Source organism: Trypanosoma rangeli (assembly GCF_003719475.1).
Source record: "Trypanosoma rangeli strain AM80 chromosome Unknown Tra_15.4_contig_00043, whole genome shotgun sequence".
Lineage (NCBI taxonomy): Eukaryota > Euglenozoa > Kinetoplastea > Trypanosomatida > Trypanosomatidae > Trypanosoma > Trypanosoma rangeli.
The window spans coordinates 41,769-67,003 of NW_021705787.1; the positions used below are offsets into that span (position 1 = coordinate 41,769).

General features: G+C 48.5%; 8 protein-coding genes across 8 annotated transcripts, besides 12 other annotated features; all 8 read right to left on the reverse strand.

Moving 5' to 3' along the window:
- Positions 1–87: 87 nt before the first annotated feature.
- TraAM80_01995 (23S rRNA (cytosine1962-C5)-methyltransferase) lies at positions 88–1,407 on the reverse strand (the record flags this gene model as incomplete). The annotated part of the gene is made up of 1 exon (XM_029379015.1): positions 88–1,407. One exon carries the CDS (start codon positions 1,405–1,407, stop codon positions 88–90), a length of 1,320 nt encoding a protein of 439 aa, XP_029241144.1.
- A 335-nt stretch (positions 1,408–1,742) lies between these two features.
- Positions 1,743–1,766: a microsatellite.
- Position 1,767: 1 nt separating this feature from the next.
- Positions 1,768–2,769, reverse strand: TraAM80_01996 (uncharacterized protein; the record flags this gene model as incomplete). Its single annotated transcript, XM_029379016.1, has 1 exon — positions 1,768–2,769. One exon carries the CDS (start codon positions 2,767–2,769, stop codon positions 1,768–1,770), a length of 1,002 nt encoding a protein of 333 aa, XP_029241145.1.
- A 192-nt stretch (positions 2,770–2,961) lies between these two features.
- Positions 2,962–2,999: a microsatellite.
- Positions 3,000–3,540: 541 nt separating this feature from the next.
- On the reverse strand, positions 3,541–5,586 carry TraAM80_01997 (zinc finger protein; the record flags this gene model as incomplete). Its single annotated transcript, XM_029379017.1, has 1 exon — positions 3,541–5,586. The coding sequence occupies one exon, from the start codon at positions 5,584–5,586 to the stop codon at positions 3,541–3,543; it is 2,046 nt and encodes a 681-aa protein (XP_029241146.1).
- Positions 5,587–5,961: 375 nt separating this feature from the next.
- Positions 5,962–6,030: a mobile genetic element.
- Positions 6,031–6,245: 215 nt separating this feature from the next.
- Positions 6,246–6,272: a microsatellite.
- Positions 6,273–6,402: 130 nt separating this feature from the next.
- TraAM80_01998 (putative sphingosine 1-phosphate lyase) lies at positions 6,403–8,019 on the reverse strand (the record flags this gene model as incomplete). Its single annotated transcript, XM_029379018.1, has 1 exon — positions 6,403–8,019. One exon carries the CDS (start codon positions 8,017–8,019, stop codon positions 6,403–6,405), a length of 1,617 nt encoding a protein of 538 aa, XP_029241147.1.
- A 107-nt stretch (positions 8,020–8,126) lies between these two features.
- Positions 8,127–8,155: a microsatellite.
- Positions 8,156–8,436: 281 nt separating this feature from the next.
- Positions 8,437–8,475: a microsatellite.
- A 208-nt stretch (positions 8,476–8,683) lies between these two features.
- On the reverse strand, positions 8,684–10,381 carry TraAM80_01999 (putative zinc finger protein; the record flags this gene model as incomplete). Its single annotated transcript, XM_029379019.1, has 1 exon — positions 8,684–10,381. The coding sequence occupies one exon, from the start codon at positions 10,379–10,381 to the stop codon at positions 8,684–8,686; it is 1,698 nt and encodes a 565-aa protein (XP_029241148.1).
- A 601-nt stretch (positions 10,382–10,982) lies between these two features.
- Positions 10,983–11,041: a microsatellite.
- A 282-nt stretch (positions 11,042–11,323) lies between these two features.
- On the reverse strand, positions 11,324–11,881 carry TraAM80_02000 (ADP-ribosylation factor-like protein; the record flags this gene model as incomplete). Its single annotated transcript, XM_029379020.1, has 1 exon — positions 11,324–11,881. The coding sequence occupies one exon, from the start codon at positions 11,879–11,881 to the stop codon at positions 11,324–11,326; it is 558 nt and encodes a 185-aa protein (XP_029241149.1).
- A 55-nt stretch (positions 11,882–11,936) lies between these two features.
- Positions 11,937–12,003: a sequence feature (A-rich).
- Positions 12,004–12,184: 181 nt separating this feature from the next.
- Positions 12,185–12,211: a microsatellite.
- A 96-nt stretch (positions 12,212–12,307) lies between these two features.
- Positions 12,308–13,135, reverse strand: TraAM80_02001 (uncharacterized protein; the record flags this gene model as incomplete). Its single annotated transcript, XM_029379021.1, has 1 exon — positions 12,308–13,135. The coding sequence occupies one exon, from the start codon at positions 13,133–13,135 to the stop codon at positions 12,308–12,310; it is 828 nt and encodes a 275-aa protein (XP_029241150.1).
- A 447-nt stretch (positions 13,136–13,582) lies between these two features.
- On the reverse strand, positions 13,583–23,242 carry TraAM80_02002 (uncharacterized protein; the record flags this gene model as incomplete). Its single annotated transcript, XM_029379022.1, has 1 exon — positions 13,583–23,242. One exon carries the CDS (start codon positions 23,240–23,242, stop codon positions 13,583–13,585), a length of 9,660 nt encoding a protein of 3,219 aa, XP_029241151.1.
- Positions 23,243–23,249: 7 nt separating this feature from the next.
- Positions 23,250–23,281: a microsatellite.
- A 1,695-nt stretch (positions 23,282–24,976) lies between these two features.
- Positions 24,977–25,026: a microsatellite.
- A 175-nt stretch (positions 25,027–25,201) lies between these two features.
- Positions 25,202–25,218: a microsatellite.
- Positions 25,219–25,235: the final 17 nt, after the last annotated feature.

A 25,235-nucleotide genomic window follows, 5' to 3' on the forward strand; every position in this document is an offset into this window, starting at 1 on the left:
AGTCTTTGGCTGGGGAGACGTGAAAACGATCCTCCCGCCCCTCTTCGCTTCTCGTTGACTCAAAGGTTTTAACTCCAATTAGCAACCTCAATAGTTCTTCTCCAAAAGAAACAACTGTGAAAAACACAGCGCGTCAGCCGTAGGAAGAATGGGGTAATCAACAGAAGGACCAAATACGCGGAGCTGCCGGAGGTTTAAATTGTGCTCGGAGGCAGCAGCACGAAGGGCCGCAGCAACCGCATCTCGTTGCGCGGGCACAGCATGTGCGTCTGAAAAATGCTGCTGGAGGAGATCTGAAATACCAAGTGGAGCGGCCTCCTGTGCCACAAAGAGCAGAGTCCCCACACCGCAAATTCGACGCCGCAGCAACGCAGACAATGTTGTTCGCCACTCTTCCTCCGACGATAACTGGTCTGGATGATGCTCCAAATAAACCACATCCTGCCGGCGGGCATCCAAGTCTTCGATACGTGCACATATGGTGGTTTCACAAACATTAAAGACAGATGAAGTGTGATTAGATACCAGGTTTTCCCGTACACGGTCTACCAGAGCACCATCTGATTCAGCAATCAGTACACTCTTCGCAGACATCACGGCATTTAGTGCCGCCGACCCGCTACGATCATTAACGCACAAAACACGTTTGCCGCGACAGACTTCACGGAGCACAAAACGTATCCTGCGATGCGCTGGGTTAAGCAACCACCTATTGCTTCTTGTTGCAGGGACCTCTGCTGATGGAACCCACAAGTGCCTCGTGCCATTCTCAACGTACACTGCCGAGAGAGGAATGGTGGGATGAACGAGGGTAAGTTTTTCGCGGTCCTTCAGGCACGGCGTATCTAAAAGCAGTTGCTCAGACCCCTGACGCCTCAATAACTCTGAAACAGCAGGAACGAGTCGTTCAGCTCCAAAGGAAGTTGCCACAATGCGGGCAAAGCTAGAAGAATAGAGGTCCACGTACATGGATGGAATACCATCCGCAGTGCCGTTCAGCACTCGGTACGTGTTATTGTCACCGTTCACCATTGAGCCAAACACACGCCGACGTTTCTCCCATGCTTCCCGCAATCGATTTAGAAAGAATTCCTCGTCAATGATAGGCAGCTCAGAGACCGTTTGTGAGGTCATATGAAACACGTCTACACGAAGAAGCGTTGGCTCGTAGAATCCCAACGCAAGCAACTGATGGCGATCCGAATCCCGTATCTCCACAATGCTCCCAGAGGCAATCTCCCGGCGTGCGAACTCCACGCTGTTCGCGTCAAACGAGGTGAGTGAAATGTCGCATTGGCGTTTGTGTGTGAGAAGACGGTGCTGCTGCGGGCGAAGTTTCAGCTGTGGAAACTTCTGCGCCGGTGCAAGACGATTGGGGAGCAAAGGAGCAAACACCTTGGACCACATTCACGCAACCTGCCTAGTCCCCGCCGCCTCCTTCTATTTATATTTTTACTCCTCTCTCCCTTTATCCCCGTAGCAGGGAACACCCCTCTGACCTTAGGAACAAACGCCGTGTATGCGAAGAGAGAGAGAGAAGAAAAAAAAAAAGGAGACAGACACAGCAACAATAACGAAAGGGCAAAGACGGAAGTGCAAAGCCTTGTTTCACTAGTCAGCTGCCCCCGATGTGAGTGCAAGTCAGAGACATATGCAGAGAAATAAAAAAAAAGACAGCAATAAGAACGAAGGCGTTTAGGTGAAGTCGGAGAAATACGATGGGTGTAGACCGACAAAAGTAGACACACGCACACACACATACACACTTTATGCGTCATTGGCAGAGAAGAGATATCGTGACTCCCACCAGTCTTCTCGCTCCTCCGCCTCTTCACAACTAGACGTTCCACGATAGTTTTGAAATCCACCGTGTCGCTGCTGAACTGGACCACGGTAGTCGAGCGTAAGCTCCTCGCCGACACCAATGTCTCTGACTGCTCGAACCACAACGGCGCGCCTAGGGATGGTCACACAGGCAGCGCAATTATGGTTAGCTGAACCGTGGTTCAAAAAATCCACAACAGGTGCAATGACCGATGTTACACGATCAGAAGACCTTTCATCCCCAAAAATTGTGGCCATCCGCAACAGACGTGCCCGCACAACATAGATTGCTGCAAGCAGCGTAGCATCCAAATCCGATGGATGTGCGTCATAGAACGCGTACTCTTCTTGTGGAGCACAAGTGAGTATGCAATCCCGAAGATTCCATGCAATTTGCTCAATATTGGAGTGAACATTTGCCTCGTCCTCAACGTCAGAAAAGTAGGGTGCCTCCAAACCATACAAAATATGTTGCTCCATGGGAATAGACTGAAGGTACAGATCCGCCGGATGAGAATTTGAAGGACCCAGCGCGGGCCTGCCGGCACCCTCCCGATTTTTCAGCAAGACAACTTTACGCCAAAAGTACCGCAGTGCTACTGAAACGGCCAGTGAGGCTTCCACAGGCGAGAGGGTAAGCGTGACCACCTTGTTGTCCTCTGTTGAGACGGAGGCGCTAAGAGAGACACCCGCATCTGACGCGCCGGACGAGAGTCGCAGCAACCAGAGCTGAGCCTCTGGGAAAAGTGCAGACTGGTTCCAACGTCGTAGTTGTCGGGGGTTACGCGAGGCATGTGGAAAGTAGCAGTAGCGAAGCGGCACATGCATCAGCAAATCGCCTCGATGAAACCGCCTTTTCGCTATCATTCCACGAATGCCATCGTGTGGGCGATGTACCTGCGCCATGGGAGCTGTCCAGGCCCTCAATGCGCGAGCCAACGTCATTGTTATCCCTGTCAACAACTACTTCGCGACCTTCTTCACAGGTTCTACAAACTTATTTATGTATTTAACAGTGCAATAAATCCTACCGACCCACACACAAGCGAGTTACAAGCCAACAGAGTAAAAGAGGCAAAGAGAAAAGCACTATGAAGGAGTAAGAGACCTCTCAAACATGGTGGAGCTCGAGAGATGGCAAGAAAACAAGCAAGGAAGAAGCAAAGCAAATCAAAAACAAAAGTCATGGGGAAGTAGGCATCTGCGGATAAACTAAACAATAGGATATCTGGCGGGAACGGGTAACAGAACGCAGTTGATGATTGAAAAACAACAGGCCTGTAATTGCAGGTTCCGCTGATGACACGATATACCGAAAAGCGGGGGGGAACACAACAACAGCAACGATATGAAGCACGGACAACAGTCAGGCATGCCAGGCATATTCCATTAAACACCATTTTAAAAGAGAAGCTCCAGTAAACTACCACCATCAGCAACAGATAGAACAGAGGGAAAAAGGAGAGATACACAGAAGAAAGAAAATCAAATTCACACTCACAGAAACAAAATCACAAATGAGGAAGTGAAATGAAGGCAAATGCACATAAAAAAAAAAAAAGGACCGCATCTACAACGCCTCCGGCACAACCAATTACTGATTTAGCCAAGCCCAGGTGCAGCACACAGACAAACACACATTATCAAGACATCACATATATCTCAATATATATATAAGAAAAAACTTCATTTTGTGAAACTAACCTCTTGAAAAACTCACTTCTTTTGCTTTCTAAAAATTTTTGAAATGAACGAAAATTTCCATTTTTTGCTCTTTTCAGAAGTAGCACCCTTCAATGGCATTTTTCTACGACCCACACCCGGTCCTTTTCCTTCAACACTCAGTTCTTTCTCTCGTTGTCTCTCGCTAATGGGAGCTTCAACGCGGGACTTCACGCCTTTTCCATTGTGTGCGTCATGCAAGCTGCTGGTAATCATCGATACTGTCCTTTCGGTCTCTGGAGACTCCCGCTGCGCAGAGGGTTGTGAGAAAATTACGTAGGAGTCGACTGGAGACCCCTTAGAGATTTCTTGAGAGTTTATGAACATCTTGGGATTAGACACAAAGGTCTCTGAGGATTCTCGTGACAAGGAAGACAAGGATGCCCTTGGTTTGCTGTGTTGCATAACCCCATCGGCCTCATCTCTCCCCGATGCTTTGAGTTCATCATTCGTGGCATTGTTTGCTTCTTCTTCTCCCACGTAGCTCGTGGGGTATGTCTGGTTTGTGGATAGCTTCCGTGACGCACAGAGACCCTTGCAACTAAAGGTGTCAACATTAAGACTATTGAGAATGCTAAAATTCAACCCACTGGAATGGGGAAAGGATTTCGGTTCTGAAGGCCCATCGTTTTCTACTGCAGCAGACGTAGCTGTAGCTTCTGCCTCAGTGGGCACTGAGGTTTGCATCTCAAGCGCTGACTGATTATTTTGTCCTTGTGGTGAGGCAGAGCGCTGCGGCTCAAGTTCTGAAGCCGATGATGCCTGAACAACCTCAGCCATAGGCAGGGTAGAAGAAGGCTTAAAGAGTAACTGAGACGATAGTGACAACGTTCCCGTAAAAAACGTGGAGCTGCGACGGGCCGGCACGTCGGCCGCATGGTTGGATTCCCGAGCCTCTTTTTGGCGTGGAAAAAATTTTACTTGCTTCTCGGTGAAGTCTTCAGTGTGCATCATATCAGGAGTTGCAGGAGCACGAGACGGATAGCCATTGAGAGAATGGGCCGAGCTGCCGGAGGCACATGAAGCTAATTGTTGATGCTTCACCTCCGGGGGAGAAGAGTCGGCTTTGGTTAGGCGCGCCTCCCTCGACGTGAGTTCATCCAGCTCACGTGTGCGTCTTCCACATCCACCCTCTATTCTGCCAGCCTGCTGGCACATCATTCCCTCCATGTGTTGCACACGAGATCGCATGACCCGCAATTCGTCTTGAAGTGCGTCTATTAGTTTTTCCCCCCGCTGCTTCTGTGAAGGATGGGCAACCTCAAACGGTGTACCAGGCAGCTGATGCGCCGGTAACGTCACAACACTAATGGGGGAGAAAAGCGAAAAATTCGCATCAAGCCGCCTCTTCTCCTGTGTAACCGCCATAGCCTCGCGAAGATCCATCACTTCTGCTCTTAAAGACGCAAGTTCTTTTGTCAATGCATCGCTTGGCCAAGGCGTATCCGCCACTACTTTGTTTTGTGCTGCAGTAGTGGCAGCTGTCATCGCTGCATACTGTGCTCCACGATGGTGGCGCTTATTCAGATGCGACTCCAGCGACGAGGAGGACGGGTAGCCATTTCCACACAGGGAACACGTAAAGAAGCGTCCAGATTTCTCTACACACGAGAGGTGATGAGACACCGCTATTCCAGCGTTCATTCCATCCCGGCTGTTTGACACACGGCGCTGCCTCATCTGTGCAACCGTCTCCCGTAACACCACGAGTTCCTCAAAGAGTTCATCCCTTTCTTCACGTAATTCCTCGGCTCTTCTTTGCGCATCCGCCACCTCTGCCTCGAACTGCCTCTGACAGTAGACAAGATATTGAATAGTGCACTGCATTACGTGGCACACCTTCTCCGTCATCTCGCGTGACTTCTCCGAGAAAAACCACTCCTCCGGTAGCCGCAGCACGTGCCAGCCAATTTGACGAATCGTTTCCCTCTTAACTGCACCGCTTGTGACGTTGTCCGCATTGTACAGGACTGGTCCATTGACAACGGCAAGAAATGCGAGGTCGCAGGGTGGCTGATGCAGCTGAAACTCAAAAGTCATCTGGACCGACGTGGATCCACTACTCCCCTTCACCTTTCCACCCTCACACCCTATCGCAGCTTGGCGCGTACGAAAAAAGACAAAGATCAAGAGCGTATATATATGACACCAGTGTGCAGCAAAAAACAAAAACAAAAACAGGAGCACCACCCGCCCTCTTCTCCGTTGAAAACCCCCTTCGTCTATTCTCGTGTTTACCTCCCCTACTAATCCTCCCATTTTGCTTTCGTTTTTTGCCCACTGCCTTCGCACCTTGCGCTTGTAATCCCCTAAATAAATATACAGACATATGCAAGGAACACATTTAGTTTTGCAAATTCTCATTGCCCTTATAATAAAATGATAATTTGCACCCGGATCATATAACTACACCCCCCTTAGCGAAGCCGTGAGCCACATTAACGTGGTGCCAGGGTTCAGCACCTCGCTGAAAAGGAAGCTAAGAAAAGGCAATGGATCTCTTTGAAGTGCTATAAACTTACGATATCGGCATCCGGGCTTTGGGTGATGCTGAGTTCAGAAGAACCAAGACAAGTGAAGTAGATTTACCACCCAACGGCAGTACGTGCCAACGCATAGCGCCACAACACAGTTGGTAACGAAGTGTAACGATTATACACACGTGTAAAAAAAAAAAAAGCATCCACTTTTCAAATGGGAAAAAAATAAAAAAAATAAAAAAAGAAGGCGCGTTAATTATGCATATCCAGTGAAAAACGATACAGTTACGCAGGGTGATTCATGACGGCATTAGTCACTCCCTCATACATGGGACCAAAGAACAATAATAATAATGGATATATGCATAGTACAGCGTTAATGATCCACGCTGTAGTACTGATTTAAAAACTCCCGTAGTACGTCCTTCACGATACTGCGATCGCCTAATCGTTGCTGCAAACCATAAACAGTTGCCCCTGTTTCGCCTCGTTTTATATTCCTACCTTCCTCTTCTGCCTGCTTCACCGCGCCGTACATCTCGTCACCGATGTCCGTCAAGTCGTGAATGAAGCGGTCTGCCACTCCCTCCTGTGTCTGAAGTAGTGTTACCGAAAACTGAAGACCAGATGGAAACTGAAGTCGGTTGAGCACCCATCCACGCTCCCCTAGGCGATCACCCAGGACATAAATGTCAATGTAATCGCTATTAAAAGCAAACACAGAGGTGGTAGGATCTCCTATAATTGAAATGTAAGGTAATTTGCAAAGCGCAGATGTGATTTTCATACGAGTTTCCATAATTTTACGACAATTGTCTACATAACCCTCTTCTCCCATACGAACCATAGCTGCCCATGCTCCCGCGATGACATTGCCTGGCTTGGAGCCACTCACTGCAGAGGAACAGTAAATGCCACCTGGCCACTCTGCCACACAGCAGAACTGAAACGAACGCAACTCTCGGGTTCTGTAGAGAACAGTCGATGTGCCTTTGGGTGCGTATCCATATTTATGTGTATCACAACTTATCGTCGTGACACCAGGGAGACAAAAGTCCACAATGGGAGCGGAAAAGCCTGCCTTCTCCATAAAAGGCACAATAAACCCACCCAAACAACAATCTACATGAAGACCAACTTCATGACGGCATGCCACTTCGGACAATTCACTGATAGGATCAACCACGCCATGGGGAAAGGTTGGCGCAGACCCAACAATGGCGACAGTATTGTGTTTTATGTATTTTTCTACCTCCTTTGCATTGATTCTCTGTGTCACAGGATCAACCGGAATTTTTATTAGGGTAATACCAAAATACTCAGCTGCTTTGTCAAAGGCCGGATGTGCAGTGATACCCACAACAACTGAGGGATGCTCAATACCTCTCCTGGCACGTCCCCAGCCGCGATACGACTTCATCGCCATCAGAATGCTTTCTGTACCACCAGAGGTAACGGTGCCACAAGCATCGGGGAGAAAATGCCCATTAAACATGTGGACCACCATTGAAACCACCTCCGCTTCCATCTTGCGTGTGGCGCCAAAGACGTCGCAGTGGAGTGGGTTACTCCACTGAAATACTTCCATGACACGGTTAATCAACGCCGTGTGCGAGGCTCCCCCATGGTACACGGCTCCACTCAAGCTACCCATCTCGTACGGCTTATCAAGATCCTTGTGAAGGGTATGCACGATACTGAGAACATTCTCATCTGTTGTGGCCTTCTCTGGTAGTTTTTTCGCCTTGAATTCACTTTCCTTCGCCGGCATTTTAAACATCTTGGCAGTCTTCTTCACCTCTCGTTGAATGATAGGGGCAGCAACGGCACGCACGACGCCCCACTTTGCCAAGTTTAAACGCTTAAGCAGGAATCCGTCGCTGAAAATGTCTGCCAGTACCTTGGCGGCCACAAGGGTGGCAACTGATATGTAAACAATATCAGATGGACGCCTTCCTTCAAGAGTCCCGTCAAGTAAAGTTGACAGTGTCATGAGGCGAAGTTACTGAAGGTACTCACCTCCTACAAAGAACAAGCATGCTGAGAAACCAGAAGCAAATAAGGGCATGTATGCAGGACTTCAACACCGCATCTGACAAGCACACACACACACACACATAAATACATACGTTTGTCGTCACCGCCCCACGCAAGAAGATGAACCAATAAAAAGAGTCATGTGCCTTTCGCTTTGAAATCTTCCTTTTGCTCCCATACTGGAGAAAATCGGAGAGAAATCTAAATGCTTCCTGCCCCGCACGGGTGAAGCGGGCAAGGCACACTGCCAAGGCCGGCCGGGCCTGCCAAAAAATCCAGCGTTAACAAAGGAAGGAAGGAAAATACAAATGAATCAAAAGAAAAAAAAGCCTCCACTTTTTTTCCAGTTCCTTCTCTAAATTTTCTCTTTATTTCTCTCTCTCTTTCTTTCTTTCTCTCTCTCTCTCTCTCTTGCTGGTTCAATTGGGGGGGGCAGAAAGGCAACGCCTGCCTAGCTGACTGCCAGGACCAACGCACCGCCGATATTCAAATCATGCTCTTCTATCTCACCTTGGCATCACGTCATGCATTTCACCACGCATACGTATGTAACAAACCAACCAGCCGAACAACATAACACGCGCACACATGCACTATTTTTTTTTTCTCCGCTCATATCATCAAGACAAGACTGTCAAGGCTTCTCCAGGATAAAAAATAAAGCACGCTGCTATGCGAGGGTGCAGGCCAGTGAGAATGACGCCGCGATCACTTCCGTTCAAACCGAGACGTAGAGTCCCCTCCCGCACCTCGTACGTAAAGCGAAGCACATCACCGTTGCGACACAGAGGGAGTTGATGAACAAGAGGGCTAAAATGACCAATACGCCCGTCGACGACACCGCTCCTCGTAGGACACCAGTAGAAACCCTCTGGAATGGTAGTGGCATCTGTTTTCTCAACAACGCCAAGGAAGGACTCTGCAATGGATTCCAGGCGTACTCGCCATGTAACGCAGCCCCCATCTTCAGGAAAGAGACGAACAACGTTTTCCATAAGCTCCTTGCTCCGCACACCTATTTGGGTCACTCCACCTCCTCCACGTGTAACACAGCGCAACAGAATACCGTCACTTTTCACCGTGGCCTCCACATCGTCATCCACAGGAAATGTAAGTCGCAGCGGTGTTTCTGCTGACAGTCCAGATGCCGCAAGGAAGCGTCGGTTGCCATTCATGGATTCACCCGGTTGACGTGTTGTTAGGCCGCCAGAAGGAGGCCCGTTAGCCATCATCTGCTCCACAGGGGCGGACTTCTGTGGCTCCGCAGCATGCACAGTTTGCAGATCCAACTGGAGATCCAAGCCTGAAATCACCATATCACCGAGGTTGGAGACCTTAAACCCACTTCCAAGAACAGACGGGGTCTCGGTCTTGAGAAAACTATAAAGAATGGAGCGACTCTCCAGTACCTCGTGGTCGGAACCACTATGCTGTATGTGTTGAAAGCGTAGCATGGCCTCATTCAACGCATTGAGCTTCATCAAAAACAATTTACGTGACGCTATAAGTGAGGCATCACCTGACTCTCTCAAAGCTGCAAGTAGCTTGCGTAATTCTACCTCACGCTGCATTAATCGTTGCTTGAAGTGCTCAAAGCGTTCTGTGAGAATGTTTTCAACGCTATCGTAGGAAGTAAAATATTGTGCCGTCACACGATTCAGTTCACTGGCTTGACTTTCAAGACACATCTTTTTCTCCGTGATCAAGCTCATGTCTCGCGACAGTTGTTGCCTGACATCGGCCGCTGCCCGTGCAATGCTAGTATTATCATGGTTTTTGTGTTGTCCAACCTGAAGACAATACGCACAACACATTTCCTCGCACTGCAAGCAATAAAACTCGGCTCGGTACTCTTCATGGCCGCGAACGTGACATTTTTTTTGTATCCCTCGTAACTTTTGTTGAACTCCAATTCTTCCCGTCACATGGCCACGCTTCGCAGCGCTCTTGTGTACAGCAGCATTGCAATCGCTGCAGTAGACGAACATGCACTCACTGCACTGCATTACCGCGGGAGCCTCCTCACACCACTGACAAATACTTTGGCCATCGTCCCCGTTTGCAACAATTTTCACATGACTGGCAAGAGCTGCATCAGCAAACTCATGCAGGTTTCGCACTGACACCGTGGGGTAGAGCACAGTACAGAGAGGACATGCAAAACCATCCTCGTTTTGCAAATCTAGCTTGTTGCGCACACAGTCAGCACAGTAACTGTGCTGACAGTCAAACGTGAGCGGGTTGTTGAAAACGTTAAAACAAAGCCCGCATGTGACGCCGCGGGGTTCTTCAATACTGGCGGCGATGTCAGTTGCCATGAGAACACCTACCCACCCCGTACACTTCAGTTCACTTGCTAGCTGTAACGTATGCCGCGACCACCCCAACGTCTCTAACCACGTCCCCACAACACCGCAACGCAGGCATGAAAAAATAAAAGGCAAAAAAAAAAAATGGCTCGAGATACTTTGAAGTATGAGCACACACAAATAACCGTCAACAACGCAAAAGAAAGGTGACACAGAGACACATCAAAATCCAAACAAAAAAAAATGTAAAGCATTAACAGGCATCCAAAAACATTGGTTGCCTTTGAGTGTCTATGCATATGGAAAAGAACAAGCGGATATTTCTGCAGGTGTTGAGAATGCCGCACAACATCAAACGCAAACCTCAGCTCAAAATCTGTGCCCGACCCCGGTTCACAGGAAAAGGCGAATAAACAAAAGAGAGTCAAAACGTAGGTACACACCTCTAAGTCCCTCTCTCTACAACCACACATCCTTGATTTGTTTTGAACTCTCCCCCTCACTCTCCCAAAAAGAATAACAAAACAGAACAGAATTTCCCTACCGCACAGAGAAACGTGCACCGCAATATAGAGGGATTTACAGACCGAATGAATTCAGGCAATAAGGATTCTTCTTCTTTTTTTGCTTCTTCCTTCACCCCGTTTTTTTTTCCTCTTATTCTTTCTTGGTCGTTGTTGCTGCTTGGTTTACCTCTCGTATGTGGGGTTGTGCGTCTTTCCTGCAAAATCCAATTCAATCGGACTTTGCCCGTCTGACAAATAATAATTGCAGTAGCAAGCCTCAACCACACAGATGTAGTATCATCCTCTTCATTCTTCGGGGTGCTTCTCATATTACATGTATGTGGACACAACATGTGTGGGCGCGGTCCACAAACAAATAAGTGAGGCACCGTATCCTCCCCGTATGCACCGTCTTACTCCATCCAGCTTTGCTTATTTATTCACATCAGGAGGTGCACACATTTAGGATCCATGCAACGCCTTCCTCCAGACCCATACCGGTTTTGGCACTGCATCCCTGAATGTGCCACTTTCGATCACGAAACTCCTGCAGATGGAGAGTCTCTGCAATGACTTGTGGCGGCTTTGCCGTCGCCAGATCTTGTTTGTTGGCAAAGACTAGAACAGGAACGCCCTGAATTCCGCTTAGCACATCCACGAACGACGCGTAGGTTTCTTCGAGGCGGCGGTGATCAGAAGAATCCACGACGTACATGATGCAGTCTGTGTTGTTGTAATAGTCCTGCCAGTACTCCCTCAACGCCCGCTGACCGCCAAGATCGCACAACTTCGCGCGCCGGCCAGCACGCGTCAGGGTCTTTATGTTAAACCCCTGCGTTGGGCCCTCCGGCGCGGCGGGTGTGCAGTGAGCCTTTTCGAAGTCGGGCACATCGTTCTCACAAAGCGTGTTAAGCAGCGTCGTCTTCCCTGCATTGTCAAGTCCCACGATGAGCACGCGCGGCTCATTCTCGCGTCTCACTCGGTTCCGTAGGCTCTTTAACATTAAAGCAGCGTGGCGTGTGCACGCGGTGACTTGTGGCTTCTCTTCTGGAATGCCCCAACCGCAAATCACAAACACACGGAGCGAACAGCAACAAAATCAACAAAAAAAAAAGAAACAAAAAATGGCATTACAAAGCAGCCGAGCAACGCATAACGCTTCTTCTTCACACTATAAGCAACAACCAACGCGAGCCTACGCAAAAACAAAACAAAACAAAAGTCACACCATCGGCGTGGTGCAAACCACACTGCATTAACTTCATCTGTACCAGGACACCCCCCCCCCCTCCCTCCACCCAAAAAAATATATATAAATATATATATAAACATAAACAGTAAAACGTGACAACATAAAGCGGCATCACCAAATAAAGCTAGTATAAAAAAAAAAAACCCCTGTTGCTTTTGTGATGAAAGTGCAAGCCATTCAGGACGATGGGCGGCAGAATGCGCAGACGCCGCTGTTTAAGCATGACTGCAAAAGCTGGGTACTTTGGATAGCCTGATCCCGTGAGCCAATAGTGTCAGCGAGCCACTGGCCAAGCTCCACCGAGCGGCTTGTCAAGTCCGCAACTTCGCGATCTAACGCCGCCATTTGTCTCGCATGATGCAGCCGAAGCTCTTCCAACTCACGTTGCTCCGCCTCCAACTGCTCCTTCAACTGGATAGCAGCGATATCTTCACCCACACGTAGTACATGGGCAGAGCACGTATCAGATTGTGGTGTTGCCCCTACGGTGAGGCCGGCGTTCCGCAATGCATGTGCCTCCATCATATCCTTAATCACTCGTTCCAGTCGCTCCTTCTCAGAACACAAACGGACCAATTCGGCGTCAAGTTCCGCGATGCGTTGTTGAATTGGGGCCGCCACATCATCCTTTCCCCAGCAACGCTGCACCTCCCCCAATTCCTGTGCGTGCCCACGCCACGTCGTCACGAGGGTGCTCGCCTTCTCCATCTGACCGCGCACGTGCTCGATGAGAAGTGCCTCTTCCACCTCACTCTGGCGAACTGTGTCCATGCCAGCCATTACCTGCAGCTGCAGCTGCCGCTGCTCTTCCAGAAGATGGTCCAGCTCCTTCTTAAGCTCCACCGTGCGAGCCTCATTTTGTACACTCTGCTGTTCCAGCTGCTGCTGCTCCTCAGTGGCAAAGGCGAGTCGCGTCTCCGCCTCCTTGCGCTTCATCATGACAACACGACGGCGTGTCTCCACCCCGTTGAGGTGATCCATCAATGAAGACACCGACGACTCCATCGCATAAAACCACAAAATGAGAAGCCCAATTTTCTGTCCTTGTCTTTTTGACGTGTTTCCTTCCTTCCTCCTCCTCTGTCTTGTGTGTCTTTGTTTGCCTTACAGGCGGAAAAGCGCCGTCTCAAAGCCAGACACCACTCCTACCCCAGCATAAACAACAGCAACAGCAAAGGAAAAAAAAACGGTAAGAATAGGAAATAATCTGCAACATGAAAATACATCAATCGTATATATATATACTCACAGTCTTAGCCTTGGCTCAAGACTGTGAGTTCTCTGAACAGCCCTTATAAGCTTCTTTTTGTTTTTGTTTTTTGTTTCACTTCTTTGTGTAACATCATCTAACGAAAGATCACTTCTCCACTCCCCTCCCTGTACATGGTTAGCACGTCCCAGGTGCTGACTATACTCTATTTTAAGTGCGTCTTGCAGCAAAAAATTTCAACTTTATACTCCCTTAGGAGATTCATCCAAACACACTTCGGAATCCTTGTAAAGCCCCATCTCAAAGTCGGCCTGAATAGCCCTATCCAACGCCTCGCACTCGCACTTCATCCAGTGTTTAATAAACTGTCCGTTTGCCGCTGTTAGCGAATACCTTGCTGGCGCAGGACGCACACCCGAGACCAACGAGGCTTCCTCAACTTCACTCTTGCTGTCTTCCTCATCCACTTTCCCCCCCTCATCTTTTGCTTCGGAAGCTACATTCGTCTCTTTGTTTAATTCCAGCGGCGACAAGTAGCCAGCCAACATCTCATACGCTGCCCAGAGAGACTCATCACACTGTTCCACGATACAGGGAAGAAGAAGTTGGCAAATGCGACGTGCCTCTTCCAGTGAGTTGTCCGGCGACACCACAGATATTGTCACATCAAAGCGGCATCCAAACAGTACCCCACGCACCGTCAGAAATAAAAGTTTTTGCTCCAACAAACACTCCGCTCCAACCACCTCCCCCACCTCCAATGAGAAGGGAATGCCCTTGGCTAAGACGGCAGCAATCATAGGTGTCTCTTGCAGCAGTTCACTAAGGCATTTGGTGAGTACGCTATGAGAGATTGTCACCTGTGCGTATGCCCCAGATGGAAAAAGTGACTCCTCCTCAATGCACAAGTCGTAAAAGACGCCGGTGGAGACACACATGACACCAGCTTGTGACATCTCAACTTTTATAGGGGAGAGATGGGGTGCAAGGAGGGCACTATATCCATCTAACCGGATAACAGAAGCACCGCTAGCAGGCATGGCGATGTGCAACACGATGCATTCCTTGTCAGATTTCCCTTCTAAAAGAATACTACCAATACGTAGGCTGGGAAGCGTTGCCGTAATCCCAATACACCCCGGTAAAATAGTTGCGTACGCATCTCCCCTAAAGCCCACAAACTCAATCGTCCCAGTTCCAAATGCCTTTACTTCGGAACAACGCATACTGAGGCTCAATGAACACACAATAGGAACCGCATGCAACCATTCGTTCTTCTTTATTTGCGGTAAAGTGTTAACCATGTAACCTCCAAGTTGAATTAATTTTGACAGATGCAGATCTACCACCTGCAGTACAAGAGTCTCATATCTACGATCTAGGCGTACCTGTAGAAGGCAACAATCATAACTACCACACGTGGGGATGGTTAGGGTTCCCGCTAAGGTGAAGTAAGGCTCCACAAACGACTGTGAAGCTTCTCCAGTCATGAGATCAAACGAAACCTTCAGGTTGGTGAGAAAGGCATCCGAAAAACGGCAAGTAAGAGGCAAATGGGCGCTTGGGGACGTCCCACAAATCGAAATTTGTTCCTCCATTGGTTCAAAACACCCTACAAGACTTAGTTGTATGGGTGGATCCACATTCGCCCCTTTAAATACAGTGTCGTGAGTCACAAAGGTCACCATCTGGGACCGGTCCTTCTCAGTTTCTCGTTGTCCAATTGTTATCAAGGCCGCTCGTTCATCGTCGAGGTGACTTTCCGCTACGAGCTGAACTTCAAATTCAAAACTTCCAATCGTCAGACCCGGTATGCCAAGGTTAATACCCTCCCCCGGTAATGTAAACCGCACGAGGCCTGTATTGCTCTGCATTGAGGGTGACGTAAACACCAACTCCGTTTCATATTTCGAAAGAAATTCTTCCGAATAAATCATTTGAAGGCAGTCAAACAGAGGAGATGGACATACAGCAATAGGAATGCGTTGAATAAAGTTCACACCGGGTAGGATTTTAAACGGAAATATTGCGGGAAATGGATCTGCCCCGGGTATTGTTAAGTTATATCGGGAATTGAAGACCACCTGGTTAAGAGTAAATACCATCACCATATGACGTCCTGTAAATCCGGCGTCGTAAAGAAGTGGAAGTTGTGGAAAATGCTCCGCCGCAATCCAGTCGCTTCGCTCAATATGTACTGTAATAATAACAGATGCCAGATGTGGACTTAAGGGATTCAAAAAAGACTTCAACAAAAGGTCTAGGTTTCTCTGCACCTGTAGGGACAGACTCCATAAGACTCCAAGGGAGGCGCGTAAGCGGTGAAATCCGTAGAAGCTTTCCACCAAAGTACCCTCTTGAAGGAACATTGGATAAAACCACGACATATTTTCATTTGATCGCACCATATCACGCGCCAATAGCAATGGATGCGACACCAACTGATTCAGTTCATCCACATTGCAATCGTATTTTTTTGCAGCCTTGTAAAGCAGATACATGATGTCATTGCTCAATGGTTGACCAATACAAATAAATTTGTCTTGTGGTGGGTTCTTGTCTTTTACCGCATCCTTTGAAACTTTGGCCACAAATTTTGTAAACTCGCCTCTGAGCTGAACGACACTCTTTGCCACAATACCATGACGGTCAATATCACCTGCCTTACGAAGTCCACTTGCAACACTTCTTGCCTGATCAAAACCTTCGCGACATATTCGACAAAACTCATCTTCATTGTTAAAAGCGGCCTCCTGCCATGTAGTATACATTGAGGAACTAAGCATGCACGGTTTTGATTGAGCCCACACGGCATTGACGCCAGTCTCAATATACCATGTAACCTGCCACAACTCTAGAACCTCAGTCTCTCGGATCCCCTTAAATCGAATCCGCCAGTAGGTGGCGCTGACATTCATCGCCCACGAAAGTGAATTGCCAACTTGGGAAAAAAGTCGCTTTGCAATGGGGACGTAGTCCACGCCATTTTCACTTGTCTCCACAACTACTGTTGCACCGCCTTCTTCTACTTCTTCTCCTGCTGCAACAATGGCGTCCCCAGCATCCGCCGCATCCGTACCGCCATTACGGATCCCATTTGCTCCAAAACGTTTTGACATCTTCATGGGTAATAAAATAGAAGACACCGTAGTTGGCTTAAGTTGTGGCGAAGGCGATGCTGAATTTGAGGTGACGGATTTGAAAACCGTCCGTCCCCCCAAGAAAACCTGACAAAAACGTGGCGTTGTGCCGTTGCTAAACACCCATGTAACTGTGACCATTTCCTCCTCTTCCTCCTCTCTGGAGCGTAGCACCACACTATCGGTCTCATTTTCTGTCAGACGTTTGGCGGCCTGCACCTCAACAAATCCGGTTGTGACCACCTCCACTGATGGGACATCACCAATTTGGGCGGAAACGAGTGTTGTTCCACCAAAGCTATACCACTGGACACACATGTTCGTGGGAAGAGAATACGAAAGTGTCGTAACATCTCCTTCGCCCTCCTCCAGTGCAGGACGCAAACGCCAATTGGAAGAGCATCCCCTTGGCATCCATCTCTGACGTACCGTATGTGAACGTGCCGTGTCAACGTTTTGGATGCTCGCTACTTCTTCCCAAATGGCACCGTCAAGCGAGAGCTTCTCCACGACGTACCTGGAATTGGGCGGCAACACTGTTTGAAGAGCAACCACTTCTTTAAGTTTCGTCCCAAGACTTAGTTCACAACCATTGTATCCTCCATCCACATTATTCGACTCCACAACACGATACAGCGCCGACTTGGAAATCTCAAAGCAAATATCGCGCAGCATCAGTAAGGGTGGCCCTGTGTGTTGCACAATACGAAGACGCCAGAAGCGATAATAACCGCCATTGTCCCACGCAGCCTGTGCTGAGCCATTGCGTAGTAGCAATGACACATTGATCGTTCGCCATTCCATGGTGTTGGAACTGCACTCAATGACAAAGTTAGTAGATGTATTTTGTGTTCCGTGACTAACCAGACGCACGCCAACGACGTGGAGAGGAGCTTGCTTGCTGTCAAACACCACTGCCGTTCCTACATTCGCCGAAAAGATCATGGGCGAAACTTTGCATCCAACGCAGTTTTTTTCCCACAACAGCGATGCATCCCACCCATCTCCAAACAATGTTGAATTTTCCAGAGCAAGCGAGGGACCAAGGTACTCAAGAAGGCAAAGGTCCTCGAACAACACGTTAGGCTCCCACGTTTGCAGTTCAATGCGCCAGTACTGTCGAGGTCCTCGAGGTTTCCATAAGGCTTTAAAGTGACGAAAACGACTGCGCCACTTCCCACACTTCTCCCAGTGGTCACCATCGTCACTGCACCAGACACTCCAGATGACAGTCACCGGAGCACCCACAGATCGGCAGGCAAACGCCATCAAATTAGGCGAATTCAACTTTTCGTAACCCAACGTCATATGATGTATTCCCGGTTTACACTCCCCTCTAGATTCTGTTGCAGACTCAAATGTCACGGTTGTTTTCGCCTCCACAAATAAGGTGGAGATGGGTTTATTCAACGTACCAGAGAAGGCAATTTTACGCGCCGACTGCAAATATGGTGAACATGGTAACGTAAATAAGTCCATAGCCATATAGAGTACTGGAGGACGTTCCACATCACGACCTTGACGCGCCTCCGTTGTTAAACGCCAGAGTCGATGAGAGACACAAGCCACGCTCGCAAGTCCCCACCTTGTACGACTGAGTGCAGAGGATTGCAGATGATGACCAACAGTGTTCCACTCCACCCCATCATCACTATATTCAATGAGCCAATCCTCCTCACAGGGTTCTGAACTGTGCATTGCAACTCCAGTCAGCAGAGGTGGTCCTTCCTTGAAATCAATACAAATCACAGAATCATACCGCCGCCTCCCCCAATTCAAATACCATGTAATGGTGCTAAACAAATCACATTGACGTACCGACACCGGACCAACAGTGTTCGTCACCGTGTCATCAATCACAGTATGAACAGCCACGCGGTCCTCGCAAAAGACATGGAAGCGTTTTGGATCTTTTGGGAATGATACAGCGCAGAGCAACGGTTTGTCATCAAATTCAGCGTGATAAAAATAGGGGCAGTTACGAAGAACCATCGGACCCTCCACGACCTCCAAAGTGATAATGCTCCAGCGCAGCACCTGTGAAGTTTGTAGAAGGAAGAATTCGCCAGGACAATCCCATATTTGAACAATATCCTCAATCTGGTCCAGACTCCACGGTAATCCCTTAAAGAACGCATTGGGACTGTTTTTACTGTCGTTTTTTTCTACAGCGCCGAACTGCAAGTTCCACAGTATAATATCTTTCCCATGAAGGAGTGCCACAACATTCGGATTTTGTGGATTGGGGTAAAATACGGCATCAAACCCGTTTGAAAAGGGGTATGGTAAATTTGCAAACCCGGGGTGTCCCGCAAGAGGAATAGAGCGATGCGAAATCACAATATTATGTTCAATATCGAATTCAAGGAAATTTTTACCGCAAAAAAAAAGGCAAAATTTCCCATCTGGAAGAAGCGGCAAAATGCAGTGCTTATTCAACCAGCCATGACTGGTAGAGGAGGCAAAAACAACCCCAGGGGTGAGAGATAGCAGGAGTTGCGTGGGCTTACAGAGAATGTGGGGTGCTGTGATATTGACATTGGTAGACTCATGCGGAGCATGCGGGATGCAGGGATCTAACGGAATAGTCCCAAGCGCACAAAAAACTTTGTACCATAGGAGTCGTACCACGCCCGTGTTTACAGGTAATCTTGTCAAAAAACGAATCCGCCAAAAACGAGCAGCAGGTGCATCACCCCAACACGTGGCAGTAACATAAGGTAGAAGAACAAAACGTGTGTGTGCAATGTATACAATACCGTCAACACTACTCTCAACCACAGCCATAATTGGCGCAATACGAAGCACTCGAGGGTCCAAGCGTGCAGTATCCAGCACAACCACAAGAACACCAAAGTCAACAGGATTTGTAGAACCATAATCCACATCTATCACCTGCGGTGGGCCATCAAGCATACTCTCTTCGGTTTGAACGAAAATAACCTCTTCACATAGTAGCGATGATGCAGTACACTTAATATCCCGTCGGGTAAGGCTGAATAGGTTTTCCAATTCATCTCCTTTCTGAGTAAGTGTACTGGTAATTGTCTTTACCTGATCTCTTACGTGGTGCGAAGTATCCAAAACAACGCCACAACGATTGCACTCTGCTTCAAGAACGCACTTACAAACACCATGCAGAGCCGCTGTGGTCATCTGCTGTAGCGCTAATGGAATTCGTGAGAAACAGGATGCAGGTATTGTCTGAAATGCCTCAAGTGCCAATGTTGGCTCAGCGGAAGCAAAGCTGCACACAGTTGCCAAACGACCATCCCGTCCAATCAACATCACCCTCACTTTCTCTACTAGAGCCGAATCTTCTCTTGTTTTAGAAGCGCTCTCCGTACTCGATTCTTCCGCCTGTTCGTCGCATGCTGGTGGTGTCTCTTCGGTGCTCCAAAGCAATGTCGTCATGGGCCCGTAAGGAAACAGCTTTGCAAGCGTTGTGCCAAAGGTTGCAAGGTTCTCTTCACTTGTCTTATCGTCCCCAATGCGTCTCACACCACCAACCGGTTGCCGCTTTTCAAAGTCAAATACTATATACATCAGCTGCGAAAACAAAAATGCGCATGAAGTGTTGGGAATTGGCACAGCCGCGTCAATCCTGTACATAAATTCCGGCGGCAACTCCGCAAACTGTCTGTGAGTTTGTAGTTTAAATGGACCCCCTGTGCAGGTCTGCCAGTACGCGTCCCATTCAATCCACCGCTCACCACAGAAGAAATACACTGTGCGCGGATTCACTGGCGAGTTCAACGCACAATCAAAACCAGTAGTAAAGGGAAAACTCCTCGCAAAATGGCTTCCCAGTGTGGGATGCAAAGGCTCTGTGAGGGTGTGATTTTTGACATTTATGCAACAGATGTGATCCTTAATGAAAAACATAGCATAGTCTGTCAATTTCCCATCTGCATTTGTGAGACGGATGGAGTGCCACGGATAACCAACAAGTGATGGAGGAATAATATCACATTCTTCCGCCATAGATCGCGCTGTGAAACCCGCGGTAAGGCCAGATGCAAAGGAAGAAGAAAAAAAGGAATGACCTTCCCTTCTACTGGAACGGCGAAGTTCCTTAATCGACTCCCGATCTTCCCTTACCTTCGTCCAGCGATTCTCCAGCTTGTCCAAGAAGGTATCCCGTGCCTCCTTGGCAGACTTCTTTTCCGTTGCCGTCTTGGACATTCGTTTTGTCACAGTCTTCTTAGCTGGATGCGGCTCTGGAGGCCGCGACACCACCCTCACAATTGGCTTTTTCTCGGTTCTCAAGGGCGACCACTCTATGCGTGCTTGCCGTCGCTGAAGGTCGGAAGATGACAAGATCTCGACATTCTCCTGCAGCAGCACAGAAAGTGGCGGATACTGTGAGATTTGTTGGGCGAGTGCACTTACCCACTCTATCGACTTCAACCCAAGTACCTCATGAATATAGAAAAACAGTAGTGAGCGTGCGCTACTCATAAAAACAATTTGACGTAACATCTTCAAGAGCGCTGTCTGCGTCTCCGTCACCTCACGATCGCAACCGCGGTAGATGAAAAAGATCGGGGGAGGAAGATGGCAAAGGGCCTCACACACCACCTTGGTGCACTCAAGGCGGTGCCGTGTCCTCCAGTTAAGAGCCTCCTTGCAGAAGTCATACAGCCCTCGTAGCAGTGGGAGTTGTTCCACCAACTGTGTGGCTTGCTTTGGTAGCACCCGTGCGGCGTACAGATTTTGTCGATGACCCCTTGATATCATGTACGCCGCGGCGTCAACGAAGATGTACGCAGCACCCGTGACACACAAATTGAAGACTCCACGTGGAATGTAAAAAAAACCCTTGTTACCAACCCGCGGCCCAAAGTTACCTTGGCAGATGAGGTAGAGGGCATTGTCAATGCTCGTCTGGCCAACAATCTTAAATGTTGTCAAAAAGCATTGCTGCAACGTTGACTCGTTCGGCACCACACCTCCTGGAAACACCATCCACTCCAAGGAAAACTTCATAGCGACTAAGACCGAACACCGTTGATTTCGGAACGCCCAGAGAGCTGACCGTGCATTGTCAAAAAGGTTTCCGTGTGGTCCTTCAACAACGTAGACGCCTTGCCTTCGTCGAGAGAAAGCGACACGCACAATATCGTTTAAATCAGCGTGTTCATGCCATCTTTCCCATAACACGTAGGAATTTCGTGGAGGCTTTTTTTTTCGTCGATCAAAGGGCCCAACACCTGCAGGCAAACATCCAACAAGTTGCACAGCCTCACACGCATGACGTAATTCCATTCCTAACGCCCGAGGAGGCAGCTTTGCGAGATGCCGACCACACGCAAAGATCATATACGGGTCAATGGCTACGCCATCCATGTCTGACATGGCACTCGCAACCGTTAATGCACAGCATGTATCTTCCTCGTCAATCTCGTCAACGTATGCCGCGGAGAAGTTAAGAATGGCAAAGTCGTCACTAGGCAAATATGTAAGGGGAATATCGAGGGAAGAGATGGTAGGCTCACTTATTTTGTTACAGGTCTGCAAAACCCCACCGTAGCCATACATACCGAATCTCACAAGGTGCGTCACACAGTTCTCGGTGCAGGGACGCATATCCGTATACTGGATCAGCAATTTTATCAGACGGAGCAGCGCTGATGGGCGAAGCATGGAACCTTCTCTAATGTCATTACATACATGATGCATTGCCCGCAATCCCCCATTCGGAAGACAAACGGCATGAGTTCCACATATAGTGCATTCCTCCAACTCGGCGTCAGACAACTTTTCTCTGCGAATCTCATCATCATCATCATCACTAAAATCGTAGTCGTAGCGATTCCCGCTTTGAATGCTCCCCCTCAGCATCCTCTCCTCACCACGTACACTGTGCTTGCTCAGTGTCGTTGTTAGCTGCCCCAGATTTATTTTCAGCATGTTTTCCACACACTGCCGAAACATGGGATTCTTTGGATACGCAGCCTTCTCACCAGAGAAACATTCACACACTACGGCCCGCATTGCGGTGAAAATATCCTTCGTGAGCTGGATTCGACACTCGCTGGAGCATATAAACAAGACTCCATCACCCACCTCACAGCAGGCTAAAATACACCGCAACATGGCTTGAAGAGCGACCTCTGTTGTGGCAGGCGCCATTCTATTTAATTCATCTCCAAGGGAAAGGAGAAGGTGACCCTCAACTCTTTGATCTGGGGAATGAATGACGGGCCTGTTGCACACCAGACATCGCGAGGCCAAAATCTGCAGGCCCGCATTGGTAAAGCACTGCCTTTGAATGTGGAGATACTTTGGTGTGTCCTCATCCAAGAGGATCTCCGTCACACGTGAGTTCTGCACAGCAAGGGTAAGAAGCCGACGAGCTGCGGCCACTTTCAACGGAATACCCCGGAGATCGATCTTTCTAAGTGTACCATGTGATGCAAACGTTTTCTGTATCAAAGCGACATCATCAGTGTTGATTTCACAGTTTCGCATTGACAACTCCACCACTGGTAGCCGTTGCAACGTAGATAGAATGGGCACGATACCTCGCTCACCCAAGTAGCCGTTCTCAAAGTCAAACACAGTTACTCCAGCAAGCAACTGCTTCACAAAGGTGTTGTTGGGGTGCATGTCATGGTTTCTGCATTCTTCGCGGTAAAAGGTTTCTGCAGCGGCAGGCTTCAACTGTGGAGGTCCCACGGTGTCGCCCAAGCCCACATCCTGAGCTGTATTTAGGAGTGACGTCGGGGTGCATAGTGGGGGTTTCACAGGAGACGTCATCCTCCTTTTCTTCTTGTCGTTGTCGCTATTGTTGTTGTTCCCCGTCACCACCACTTTTGCTTTTCTGTATATTGTTCCCTTTCACTTCAACTCCCTCCGACAATCGTGTCTTGTGCTCCACGCGTCTGCAAACAACGACTAAACCAACAACATTAAGAACCAGAAGAAAAAGACGGATAAAAACAAAAAGCAACTGGATGCTCGTGACGGAAACAAAAAAGTTGCACGTGTGAGACAAGCTAGTGAACAATAAACCATTCGTATCCCGCCCCCTTTCCCTTCCCTATATTCACTTGTATCCACGATATCGTAGCGACTGGCACGACGTTAATAAGCAACAGGTGGCCCTGGAGGAACCTCACAACCCACTCATATCAAACATATCACACGAATGTTTACTGCCTTGACAGAAGACCATCGGTAGCAAGATAAAAAAAAAACAAGTAAATAAAAAAGTTCAAGGTAGCAGAGTTCTTTCCCTTCTACAAACTGAAATCTCTGCGAGTCTGTCACCTCTCGTGAGTTTTTCCTTGGCGGTGCCGCCTGATCCCCTCGCTGCAGCTGCGGTTCAACGAAACCAAATCTTGGCGCTGCACCGCCATTTGGCCGGAAGGAGTAACCGCGTCCTCATTGTGGTGCCAAGCAAATCATCCCTAAGGAGCAAAACTAGGGCTCGCGCGGACGGTATGGGTGGGGCTCCCGCACAAGCACCTCCGGACCCTCATCAGTCAACGCCAACTGCACTGAGCTGGATTCCCTCAGCCAATGCGGCCGTGGCTGAGCCTAACAAGGCACACTGACATAAATGGACAGCAATTCACTCATCGCGGTCCTTATGCATCCACTTGTCACCGCGACGATGGCATGCCTACCCACGACGTAAACCCCATGCTACGTCTGAGCAGACAATACCTCTGTATAAAACGTCCAAATTTCAAACGCAAAAGTGACATTCAACCTTTCCCGCCAGAAACAGCGTGTCGCGACAGCAATGCAAAACCTTAAAGTTCATTATTAGTTGCAGTGGCTTATTATTGCCTTGCGTGGGAAAACCCAAAACCGTCTACCTATTTGAGACCTGTGGGGCCAAATATTATCCTCACCCCCCAAGATATGCAAATCCATACCCACCAATTTGGATCGAGTTGCGTGGTTCACCACGGAGCGGTCAGTCGCACTCTCGTCAGCGGAGTTCGCATCTCCTACACGGTACGCCCCAACAATAAAAGAGCTGAAAAGTTGCACCTCCGTCACGAACGCAAAGTAACCCTCTCTGCTGAATTCCTGAACGCCACCACCACAACTCTTCCCTTCCTGTCGACAGCAAGTGCAGAGTTAAAAAAGATGAAAAACGTCCCGGAGAAGAAAGAAAATACAAGGGATCTTGCCTTCCGCACGCCTCGCCTTTTTCCTCCTCATCCCCTTCTTTTCACTTCGTCAGTGTCCAAAGTTTAAAAACCGGCAACTACCGTGCAGATGGTCTTGTTCCGCCAGTGTCCTTGCCCCCTCAAAAAGGACGCCCACAACATGGAACTTTTCCGCGACTGCCTTTTTTTTTCTTTCCGTACGCAAGCAAACAGAAAAAATAAAAGGAAAACGTGATGATAGCAATCACTTTGGGGTTCATCATGTTGCTTCCAACACATGACCGCTTCCTTCTTTAAGCCTCTGCCGCACATCGCACTTCTCGCTGTCCAAATCCAGCAGCGATGGTCACGGCATAAGGCAGCGACAAACACCAACAGAAAAGCAACAACAACAACAACGCAGCACCACCACAACAAGATAAAAATGCAAAGAACGGTTTGCCAAACAAGAAACAGCCAAAAAAAAATCGTTGCACAATAACACAGCGACGTATTAAAAATAAAGAAATAAAAAGAGGCAACATAAAAAGCAAAAAAATAGGATACAACAGTTTCCTCTCCATCTTGATTTTTCCCCCGCTTTTTTTTTTTTGGGGGGGGGGGGGGGGGTTGTCTTCTTGTTGTAC